This window comes from Chelmon rostratus, chromosome 2 (assembly GCF_017976325.1).
Source record: "Chelmon rostratus isolate fCheRos1 chromosome 2, fCheRos1.pri, whole genome shotgun sequence".
Classification (NCBI taxonomy): Eukaryota; Metazoa; Chordata; class Actinopteri; order Chaetodontiformes; family Chaetodontidae; genus Chelmon; species Chelmon rostratus.
The window spans coordinates 28162907-28175018 of record NC_055659.1 but is presented as its reverse complement, the minus strand read 5'-3'; the positions used below and the strand labels follow the sequence as shown (position 1 = coordinate 28175018).

At 43.5% G+C, this 12112-nt stretch overlaps 1 protein-coding gene across 1 annotated transcript; it reads left to right on the top strand.

Moving 5' to 3' along the window:
• On the top strand, positions 1-11323 carry cfap57 (cilia and flagella associated protein 57). The gene is made up of 22 exons (XM_041946392.1): positions 1-157; positions 365-678; positions 772-1031; positions 1298-1472; positions 1557-1706; positions 3486-3625; positions 3993-4158; positions 4285-4398; positions 4582-4794; positions 5407-5580; positions 5727-5888; positions 6118-6273; positions 6519-6612; positions 6703-6893; positions 6984-7157; positions 7254-7412; positions 8180-8323; positions 8606-8722; positions 9363-9489; positions 10518-10525; positions 10883-11026; positions 11150-11323. Exons 1-22 carry the CDS (start codon positions 1-3, stop codon positions 11321-11323), a joined length of 3513 nt encoding a protein of 1170 aa, XP_041802326.1.
• Positions 11324-12112: the final 789 nt, after the last annotated feature.

The window sequence follows — 12112 nt, the reverse complement described above, 5'->3', positions numbered from 1 at the left end:
ATGGCTGCTGTTGTCGCACAGTCCCATTTCATCTTCGGTCTCCGGACAGGTGTGAGGAACAATTTGTGCTTCGTCGATGAGCAAACTGTCGTCTTCCCCAGCGGAAACAACTGCGTGTGCTACAACACCGTCCAACGATGTCAGAGGTTCATTCCAGGCAGGCTGAGTGATGTGTTGACACATGTGTCAAGACATTTTTTTTTTATGATGCTATCGAAGCTGCCAGTCATTTCTTTAAAGGGGTTAATGCACTGCTAACATAGTTTCCATCAGTGAATTATTGTTTATATCATGTGGTATTAGCTCTGTGAAATTCCTTTCATTTCTCTCATGTCAGTTATCTCCATTGGTGCTGCCTCCGCAGGCTCAGAGAGGAGTCAAGGCATGCGTGCTCTGGCCATCAGTGCCAACCGGCGCTACCTGGCGGTGTCCGAGTGTGCTGACAAGGCCACCATCACCGTGTTCGACCTGCAGCATGAGCAGGGCCGAAGGAGGAAGAACCTGACTACCGGAGACATGCTTGTTCAGGAGTTTGTTTGCATGGCCTTCTCCCCTGATTCCAAGTACCTAATAGGCCAAACTGGTGGTCCAGACTGGGTGCTGATCTTATGGCTTTGGGAAAAGCAGAAAGTCCTTGCAACAGTGAAGACCAGTAACTCCAATAACCCTGTTACCCAGGTGATTCAGCCATGCCGTATCAATGCAGCCACAGCTCGTATACCTGCAGTCATGCTCTGAGCATGTCATGTTATTGTGTTGATGTCCCATCAGGTCAGCTTCAACCCTTATAACAACATGCAGCTCTGTGTGAGTGGAACTGGTGTGTTCAAGCTGTTCCGCTACTCAGAGGGAGCCCTGAAGCAGAGCAGCTTCCCAAAGGTGGAGTCCATCAACTTCCTGTGTCATACCTGGATGACGGCGGAGCGTGTGATCGCTGGGACAGACACGGGCCGACTGCTGGTGTTTGAGTCCGGAGACCTGCGCAGAGAGATTAACGTGGCTTCTAAGGCTGTGCACGAGCAGTGTGGCAGGTCGGAGGATAGACCACATGAATACTGTGTCAACGCTGTTTATTCACAGATTGTTTTATAAAATCATAGGTCACATACGGTAAATGTGTAGCATAGGCCAGGTGAGTGCTTATGGTTAGCTATGGTGAGAGTCTGGAACTGTGTCACAGGAATAACATCCCAAGGCACACCTGGACACTTTGCTTTAAGTTTACTTAAAAGTATTGGGTACAGATTTTAAAAAGCATACAGTATTTGTGTAAATTTACTTTGACTTCATTTCACAGGAAAGTGGACATGAAGAAGATCAAAGATGCTGACGTGGATCAAGGTCCCAATGTGCCTCGCATCACAGCCATTCTGTCCTACGCTAAGGGCTTTGCATGTTCTCTGGGGTCTGGGACAGTCTGTCTTTTTGAAAAGAACGAGGAGGACAGTTATAGAAGAAGCAGGGAGATACGGGTAAATGCTTTTTACAGGTAACAGCTGCACTGCAGGCTCTGTGTATGTTGAAAAGTGATCACATGTATAATTTTTTTCTGTCAGATCCCTCCAGACCCAAACAGCAATGAGCTGACCCCGGCTGAATGCCAGGAGATTGATACCATGTGCATCAGTCCGGCAGAGGAGACTCTGGCCATCAGCACAGACAGAGGACAGCTGTACAGCATCAGCATGTCCTCTGTGGAGATCAAGGTAGCACAGTTCCCTCCACCAGCAACACCACTGACAGTGTTCAGATAGCACTGTGTTAAAAAGACACAGCCTCCGCATTCAGTGCAGAGGCCTGGAGCAAAAAATGCAGGGTCAAATGTTTGGCACAACATCATCTGATGTCATCTGACAAAGCACTGTGTTAACCAATCAAATATGCATGACACCACCCTCCTGGTAGATTCATTCGTCGTTTTTCTGCTGTTTGCCTTGTGACTGTCAACACAGGAGATAAAATGATGGTTGCCAGGATCGTTTTTCAGGGTTGTAAAATCCTGTCTGATAGAACTTTATGTTGCTGTTCTGTGTTTTTGTGGCTGATAAACCCTCAAACTTATGGATCCATTACTAAAACTGGCCTTTCTAGGTCGTATTTCATTTTCTCCTACCTGAAACAACATTTCTACACCAATGCAAATGTCACTGCATTTTTTCAAACACAGTTTAGTCCACTGTGGCCTTCTCCACCAAAACTCAGAAATTCAGTTTACTCATTTAGATTGCCTTCTTACTCTTTCCGTACATTTTCTTTCACTTTCTCTACTCTTTCTTTTGGTAATTACTCTTGCTTTCTTCAGTCCTTCCCCCCGTCTTTCCTTCCTTTTTTTTTCTTTTTAGCCATACTAGCCTCATGGCTCTATGGATGGCATTCAGTCTGTCAATCAATCGGCCAATCAGTCCTAGGGTTGCTAAGGTCAGTAAATTTCCAGAAAATGTTCCTAAAATCTTCAGTGGAAGTTAAGCTTTGCACAATTCATATATATATAGACTGTACCTTTGATAGTGGACTTGCACTTACAGTTGAAAATCCACATAAAAAGAAGTATTAGGTAAGTATGGTCATTTAATTGAACTGTAATCATGCAGCATTCCTCCATCACATGTGCAGCCCACACCACTGCCAACACTACTGCACTGTCTGAGCCAAAGGACTACAGGCACTCAATCAGAACTTGGTTATATTTTTTTCATTTTCTTTTCTTTTTTTATTTTTAAAAAGCGTTGCCAGCTGTGAGTCTGACTCAGTTTAAAAGCTGTTTTCAGGCAGGTTTCCTGCTGTCCTGCACTGTGAGGACAAAAGCAGTGAGAATATGAACAGGACAAAGAGAATCCTTCATATGTATCTGATTTCAAGAAGAAAGTTCAGCAAAACTACCACAAATAAACAGATTGGAAATGTATTCAGACAAGTGACACAGAAATTCAGGGAAAGCAAAAAAGTTGATTATTGAAACATGAGTTATTTGTTATTACTGCAGTGAATATATTTGATTTAGGATATTTCATTTAACCAACAGATAGTCACCTAAAGCAAAGTACACAGTTATAACGTGTTAACACCTGCTGGTTTCTGCCATCCAGCTGTTAACACGTGGGATGTAGCTCATTGAAGAATGCTAACTGAAGAGTTTTAATTAATCTATTTCCATTCATTTATTATAAATGAGTCAACTCAGTTAATTAAACTTCAACTCTGTGATAAAAGACTTGTTTCAGTCTGCACATGATATGGTTTTATTCCCACTGTGTCTGATAAATTCCTTTTAATTCCCATGGAAAGTTTCCTCATTGAATATTTGAGGAATTTTCCAGGAACATTTTGGTCTACTACTGTGGTCCGGGCTGAAATATCTCAACAACTACTGGGTCCATGAAATTTTCACTGTTATACTGTATATATAACACACCAGGCTAACTAATAATGTGAACAGGATAACATAACAAACATATTGTTGACGTTGTAATTCTTCTGTAATTCAGGAGGAACACGTACATTTTGAGTTCCTGTCACAGCCCTTCCACTCTAAGTCCATCACTGGTTTGTCCGTCTGCATTCGAAAGCCCCTCGTAGCCACCAGCTCTCTGGACCACTCTGTCCGCATCTGGAACTACGAAACAAAGTAAGACAAAAAAAAATCACACCCAAGCACTAATGTATTTATTTCAATTTTCCACACAGTTTTAAGCATCATCACTGTGTTTTATACTGCATGTTGAAGTTTGCTGAGGCACAGGGGCATCTGAGAGAGGAGAAGGGGGAATCATTGTTCAGTCCTGACCAGGAAGGGGGGGGGGGTGAGCCTCTGCCTTAAATGCCCAGTTATCAAACTCTGCTGCTAGTTAAACATGATTTAGGGCAGTGACCTCTCAAGCCCTGTGTTCTGTATTTACACACACAGAACCCCAATGGCAGTAAAGAGAGCCCAAGTAGGCCATGCTAAGGACTACTGTGTCTCCTCATTGCCTCTCTCTGTGAATTACCACTAGAGTGTTGGAGCTGTACAAGGAGTTCCAGGAGGAGGCGCACAGCGTGGCTCTGCACCCCACTGGCCTCTTCATCCTGGTGGGCTTTTCTGACAAACTCAGACTGATGAACCTGCTTATTGATGACATCCGCACCTTCAAGGACTTCACTGTGCGCAGCTGCAGAGAGGTGGGTTCCACTAGTGTAAATACTGTATGTGTGTCTTCACTCAGTAGGCAAATTGCTGATGTCACAGTCACATGATGCACTTTTCGGCTCTTACCAGTTTTATCACCTGGTCTCTTCACACGTTAGTGTGCTTTTAGCCACGGTGGCCACATGTTTGCAGCTGTCAACGGGAATGTCATCCACATCTACTCCGTCACCTCTTTTGAGAACATCCTCAACCTGAAGGGCCACAATGGAAAGGTGAGTCAGGCAGGAGAGAATATCATACACCATGTGGAAACATGCTTGGGCTTCCACCACACTGCTTGTGTCCCTTTGGCAGGGCGGTGTCCAAAGTCAGAGAGAGGGGTCATATTTGTCAGCTGGGCACCAGTAACCATGCCTCTCCAAAACGCCAAGGTATATTAAATCCCTTTTTTGCAGGTGCGTGGCATTGAATGGAGCCTGGACGACAGCCGGCTGGTGTCATGTGGGATGGATGGCGCAGTGTACGAGTGGAACACACAGACCGGCAAGCGTGAGTCTGAGAGTGTCCTCAAGTCCTGCAGCTACACAGGCGTTGCCTTCTCTTCAGACTGCAAGACCATCCTGGCTGTGGGAACAGACCTGACTCTGAAGGAGATCCAAGATTGTCAGGTCTGTAACAACAACACACTGCTGTATCTCTCTTAGCTTCACGTCTGAGATTCCATGACTTATAATGAGTGGGAGTGCAATGAGCTTGACATATTGTCCATGTAGGAGGGAAGTTTGGGAATGATATGAGACTTGTTAACATGTGAGACTAATTGTCCCTTTCCTTTTAGCTTTGTTTTGGTCTCCACCAACTCCTGAGAAAAATACGTAGCTCTTTAGCTGCTAAATGTTTTACCATGCTCACCAGCTAGTCGCCAACTTTGTCTAAGACTCAGATGCTGATGAGAGTTGTGGGTAGTAAAACCAAAACAATGAGCTGGAAGAGGCTAAAACGTGTGGAAAGCTGAGGGGGATTGCAGGGTCAAGTGATGATTCTCTGTGGGTTTATCACTGTGAGTGACACCGTTTACAGTCCACGTCACTTGATCAGATGTTGATACAAAAATGTTGATTAGAGCAGCTTTCAGAAGTTTGGAAAGAAAAACAAAAACAAATAAGTTTCCCTTCAACAATCTGAGGAAGTAAAAATCACTGTTTGCTTGCGGTGCTTGCACAGCTAATGAAAATGCAGTGTTTGACAGTTTTTGTATGCCTTGGTCATTGCTTCCACAGGTCCTGAGGGAGGTTCCTGCTGATGAGGTAGCTCACACCGCCGTGGCAGTGTCTCACTCCGGTAGGGTCGTCTTCACCGGGACTTCCAGCGGAACCATCCGAGCCATTAAATACCCATTACCCATCCAGAAAGAATGGCTCATGTACCAGGCTCACTGTGGCCCCGTCACAAAGGTTGGTCTAAATGTTGATCAAACTGTGCATACTCATAACTGACAAACTGGGTGCTGGAAAATTTTAGTGCAAGAAATCATCTGTCGTGTCAACCTTTATACAGCCAATAAAAACATAAAAACATCCTGACTAACTTGTGTCCTCAGATGGTGATCACGTTTGACGATCAGTTCCTGCTGACAGTGTCTGAGGACGGCTGCCTGTTGATGTGGAGGATCATCGATAAGGAGGGCCGAGGACTGAAGAGCAACAGGCAGATCATCCACACTGAAGAGATCCTTGTCACCAAGTTAGACCTGGAGGAGAAGGTCTGTGTGTGTGTGTGTGTGTGTGTGTGTCTCTGTGTGTGTCTGCATTAGGATATTTTACTTGCATATTTGTCAACATTCTCCACATGAAAAGTTGGCCTCAGTTGATCTCAATGAGCTTAATGGGTGACATAGAAGCAGAAAATAACCACATAGCGGTCGGTTAGTAACATGTAGGGACATTCAACATAATTATCCAACCCCGTGCTCCTGTCTGTCTGTGTTACAGACCCAGAATATGCTGGAGCTGAAGATGCGTCTGGAAGAGCTGCAGATGGAGAATGAGTACCAGCTCCGCCTGAAGGACATGAACCACAATGAGAAGATGAAGGAGATGTCTGACAAGTATACCCAGGAAATAGAATCTATGAACACAGTGCAACAGGTCTGCTGATCACCTACCAGATAGCTCTACTCCAGACATACTCAAGATTTTTTTTACCTCACAGTTTAACATCAAAATGCCTTCAATTTCTTGCACTGACATAACTTTGTTTTTAAAGAATTAAGAAAATGACAGACAGCCTGTTTGCATGCCTCTATTGAGTCAGCACAGGGGTTGTTTCTGTCCTCAGAATGGGTTGTATAACCTAAGCTCTTTATTATTCATAACATGTACTGGACCTATAGGTCATGAAGACAGAGAAGGAAAAGCAGCAACGTGAGCACCAGGAGCGTTTTGCAGAGGTCACCGTGAAACACTCAAAAGAGCTGAAGGATTTTGGTAAGAAGAGGACCATCAGTGTCAGCCTAAAACATGGATCTTTACTCAGTTATCAATCAATCTGTTTGTCTATCAACCAATCACACACAGAGTTGTCCTACAGCCAGAAGCTGATTGTGGAGCACGAGAGGTACCAGGATCTGCAGCATACATGTCAAAGAATGCAGCAGGACCACGAGAAGCAGCTAAAGGCTGAAGAGGAGAGCAGAACCCAAGCCCTGGAGGAGCTGACGCAGCTCTACGAGGCCAAGCTGCAGGAGAAGACTCAGCTCCTGGCTCAGGTTAGTCAGGAGGAGCAGATGGTGGTGGTGAAGTAGCAGGGCGGCCACAAAAAACAGTCAAGTTCTTGCGCTCACTCTGATTTTGTGCAGTGTCGGGAAGATGCACAGCAGCAGATCCGGGAGTTTAAAGAGATGATAAGGCAAGTAGAGGAGGATAAGGAGAGGAGGATCCATGACATCAAAATCAAGCATGAGAGGAAACTGCACACTGAGAAAGAAACCAACACGAATCTGAAAGGAGAAACTGGCATCATGGCACAAAAGGTGAGCAAAGCATTTTTTTCACTTGTCTCCTCGCCTGCCTCTCCTGTAATCTTCTGCTCTTTGTGTCTCTTTTGGTGGACGATTGTGTGATCACAGTTGTACAGTCTGCAGAAACAGATCGATGACAGGTGCACAGACATAAACAAGCTGAAGCAGGAGCGGCAGAGGCTGCTGGGGCTGATCCGCTCCCTGGAGAGCGACATCGAGGACCTGAAGAGGCAGATCTCTGGACACGAAAAGACCAACCAGGACAAGGTGGCTGAGATCAGGCCTTCAACATTTCTGAGTCAGACAGATTACATTAAAATCCAGAAATGATTACATTTTTGTATTTTTATAGGTCACATAGGTCAGATACCTTTTGCCTTCAATTTGTTCAGTGTTTTTGCTCCAACCTTTGCTCTCTTGGTCACGATGTTGGAGCTGGTGAATTTTGGCTCAGTCATTATTTTCTTTTATATTTTTCTGAAATGTTATTTAAAAAAACAAAAAAAATAGCACATTTACTTTTTAACTCTCTGTAGTTACATTGTAGTTTTCAGTGTAGTTTTAGTCAAACTGTATTTGTATAGCCCAAAACCCCAAATCATAATTTGCCTCAGGGGGCTTTATGCTTTACCTTGACACAGATAAGGAAAACTCCCCCAACAAATCCCTGTTAACAGGAAAGAATGAAAGAAACCTCAGCAGGAGCAACAGAGGAGGGATCCCTCGATCCCTCTGTCAGGACTGACAGACATGCAACAGACGATGTGTGTCCAGAACAGACCAAACACACAGTATATACAGACGATGATAATGAAATACATATGTGAAGTACGTGTTTAATAGTTATATATGAGTGGACAACTGAGTATGCATATATACAGCAAGAACATCTAGAAATACTGTGCAATACTGTGCACATGATAAGAATATCATCAGAACCTGATTCTCTCCAAGTAGGATAGTCAAAGCAGGAAAAATTGACTTTCTTCCTCTAAATTCCCTTCACACACACACACACACACACACACACACAGGATAAGACCATCTCCAGCTTGAAGAAGAAGAACCAGGTACTGGAGAAGTTGAAGTTTGTGCTCGACTTCCAGCTAAATGAGTTGAAGAAACAGACTGAGCCTCAACAAGACGACATCAATGAGAAGAAGGAGCGGATCAATCAGGTCTGTCAGAATGAAATCAGCTTTCATGAAAACATTTACTAAAGCAATAGACACCTATACAAGTTACAAGTAATTATGTTTTATGTAGTCAAGTCTAATATACTAATTGAAAGATACTGTGCTGTTTTAAAAAGCTGTAAATCCTGTTTAGATCCTTTTATTGATTGATTTTATTTCATTGTAAGTCTCAATCCTGTATGACAAGTGGACACTTGGGTAAACTGAACTGAAGTGATCGATGGTCTCTGCTGTGTTGACAGTGATGTTTCTGCTGTTTGACAGCTGCAGGACGAGTTGGTGCAAATCGACAAGAGCAACACTCAGCTGAAGCTTACAGTCTCTGACCTGAGGCTCAAACTCAGGACCAGAGATAAGGAGATGCATAAGGAGATGCAGAAAGTGAGCGCATATATAACACTTACTTTATTATGATTTTAGTGCAAATGCTGTACGTGCTACCTTTTGATTAGCTGTAGTAACGGTTATTTGATACATTTTCCAGTGTTGACTGAAGCCTCTCACGGAGCAGAGGTGTGGCAGATGTGTTTAATCTACATTTCATGCTCTCACAGTAACAACAGTGTTGCCCTGTGACACTCAATTTGACATCACACCTATGATACAAAATGACTGGTGACTGTGATCATTCCTGCTGTTCATACTGGCATACTGACAAACTCTACAGTCCTCTCTTTATACAAATGAGTTCCCAAGTTCAGCAGAAGTCAGCAGCGTGAGTTAGTGAAATCAAATGTTTATCTTCTCTTTGTGCTTCTCTTCCATTGACTGTGTTTCTGTGCTGAGTGGCAGGGGGACAGTAGGTCAAAGTGGGAACGCTCCACACACTGGAAGATAATTTATTAAACTCAGACTGCTGAAGCCCCATATTAGCTTTATGTAATCTCAAGAATGCATTTTAGCACAACACTGAACCTGCTTTAAGGAGGGATCTTGTCTCAGCAGGAACAACTATATTAAGGGTAAAGTGCATATGGAGCCTTATGCAAACATGAACCTTTTGCATCTTTTCTGTGGCCAGGTGAAAGACTTGGAGACACATCTTCAGCGGCTCAAGTCAGACCTCCATAACTGTGTCAGCTTCATCCAGGAGCCAAGGAAACTGAAGGAGAGCGTGCAGAAGATCTATTCATGCTACATGCAGGGTGGTGGGGTGAGTGGTTCATGTAGTGAGGTAGATGCTGAGAGTTCATGGCACCAACAGTCGTACACTGCAACAGGCTTTAATTGCAGCTGGGGTGATACTTACTCCCATCCCACTCCCAAACACACATATACTGCCCAGCCAAAAAAAATTTGCCACCTGGATTTAACTAAGCAAATAGGTACGAGCCTCCTATTGGACAATTACTGTATAGGCGATTGTCTTTCAGCTGGCAACAAGTTATTTAACCCCAACTGGTGCAATAAGTTGCTTCTCATTTCCTAAACAACCATGTCGAAAGACACATCCCGTGGTCGTGGAAAAGATGTTAGTCTGTTTGAGAAGGTCAAATCATTGGCATGCATCAAGCAGAGAAAACATCTAAGGAGATTGCAGAAACTACTAAAATTTGGTTAAGAACTGTCTGACGCATTATTAAAAACTGGAAGGATAGTGGGGACCCATCGCCTTTGAGGATGAAATGTGGCCGGAAAAAAATCCTCAATGATCGTGATCGGCGATCACTGAAACTTTTGGTGAGATCAAATCGAAGAAAAACAACAGTAGAACTCAGGGCTATGTTTAATAGTGAAAGTAAGAGCATTTCCACACGCACAAGGCGAAGGGAACTCAAAGGATTGGGACTGAACAGCTGTGAAAACCACTAATCAGTGAGGCTAACCAGAAAAAAGGCTTCAATTTGCTAGGGAGCATAAAGATTGGACTCTGGAGCAATGGAAGAAGGTCATGTGGTCTGATGAGTCCAGTTTTACCCTGTTCCAGAGTGATGGGCACATCAGGGTAAGAAGAGAGGCAGATGAAGTGATGCACCCACCATGCCTAGGTCCTACTGTACAAGCCTGTGGGGGCAGTGTTATGATCTGGGGTTGCTGCAGTTGGTCAGGTCGAGGTTCAGCAACAGTATCTGTGCTCAAAGAATGAGGTCAGCTGACCACCTGAATATACTGAATGACTGAATGGTTATTCCATCAATGGATTTTTTCTTCCCTGATGGTACGGGCATATTCCAAGATGACAATGCCAGGATTCATCAGGCTCAAGTTGTGAAAGACTGGTTCAGGGAACATGAGACATCCTTTTCACATATGGATTGGCCACCATTGAGAATCTTTGGGATGTGCTGGAGAAGGCTTTGCGCAGCGGTCAGATCTTGGTGAAAAATTAATGCAACACTGGATGGAAACAAATCTTGTGACATTGCAGAAGCTTATCGAAACAATGCCACAGCAAATGCGTGCTGTAATCAAAGCTAAAGGCGGTTCAATGAAATATTAGAGTGTATGACCTTTTTATTTGGTGGTGACTTTTTTTTTGGCCAGGCAGTGTAATTGAGAGTGCAGGGAATATGTGAACCAAGTGTGTGCGCTTTTTCCCAGCTGGAGAAAAGCAGTGTGGATGAAGACATTCAGAAGGCGTTCTGTCACCAGCGTGATCACCTGCAGAGGACAGTGAACAGTCTGCAGACGAGGCTGGCCAAATCTGCTGAGGAGCATGAGAAGGCCTATGCCAAGATCATGAAGGTAACTTCTAAAACAGAGAACACTGCATGGATAATACATCTGACGGTCATTAGGGATTCAAGTGTTCCTGTGACTAAGTCTGAGCATAGTTTAATGAAGAAATGACATTTGTCTACTCTGCAGGAAAATGTGCATCTGATTACTGAAAACAATGAGCTGCGTAAGGAGCTGCGATCATCGAGGACTCAGGCCAAAGAGTACAAAGCTCAGCTGGCCACGTGCAAGAAGTCCAGCAAGTCACGTCCTAACTCAGAGGATGGACCCAAAAAGGAGCCCAAATATGAAGACGCCAGTTAAGAATTAAAAAAAACACAAGACTGAAGCCAAATCAGAGAGCAACCCACCTCCTCGACCCTCCGTCACCACTGACAGCATTCTTTTGATTTGTTGAGCGTGGCTGGATTTTCCTGCATTGATTAATCTATTCACCAGCACATAGCTGCTGCTACATTTGTTATTCACAAAAATACTAGTTTGTCCTTAATTAAACATTTTCTGGGAAAATTTGAAGTATTTTGGCAACAAGACACTTGAACTGATTTTACCTCATGAAGACATTATTAAGATGGTAAAACCAATGTTCTTGTCCTTGGAATGTTTAGTTAATTGCCATGAACATGTGATGTGACCTCAACCAGGAGCTTTGAGGATTCTGGTTGGTTTTCTAGAGTCATGTCATAAACTGAGAAAGCCCTAAAATAGTTGTGCATTTTAATGTTTTCGTTCAGTGTATTAAACCCCTCGCTGATTCAGTCATAATGGCCCAACAAGAACATTTAAAACTGTTACGGTACTTTAGAATACGCATCAAGCACTTGGAAAAGCATCCCAGAGTGTTATCATCATTTCACCAAGATTAAACTACAAATCATGCATACTTTATGTTTTGCTGACCATTTTTGAATGTATGCTGTGTATTTTCTCTATTATTCCAGGCAACAATTTACTTCTATTAATGAATGTTTGGTATAAAAATAACTTGACAAATAACCAATGAGCGTACTTCAGATCTTACTTTTGTAGCCTACATATTACATTGTTGTGTGATAAAGCAGGATTCAGTGTGATTAAGCAGAAGAGTCTGAA

Coding starts and splice junctions, on each gene's coding strand:
- cfap57 (XM_041946392.1), top strand. CDS start 1: ATGGCTGCTGTTGTCGCACAGTCCCATTTCATCTTCGGTCTCCGGACA. Junction 679..771: donor CCAATAACCCTGTTACCCAG/GTGATTCAGCCA, acceptor ATGTCCCATCAG/GTCAGCTTCAACCCTTATAA. Junction 8,723..9,362: donor TGCATAAGGAGATGCAGAAA/GTGAGCGCATAT, acceptor TTCTGTGGCCAG/GTGAAAGACTTGGAGACACA.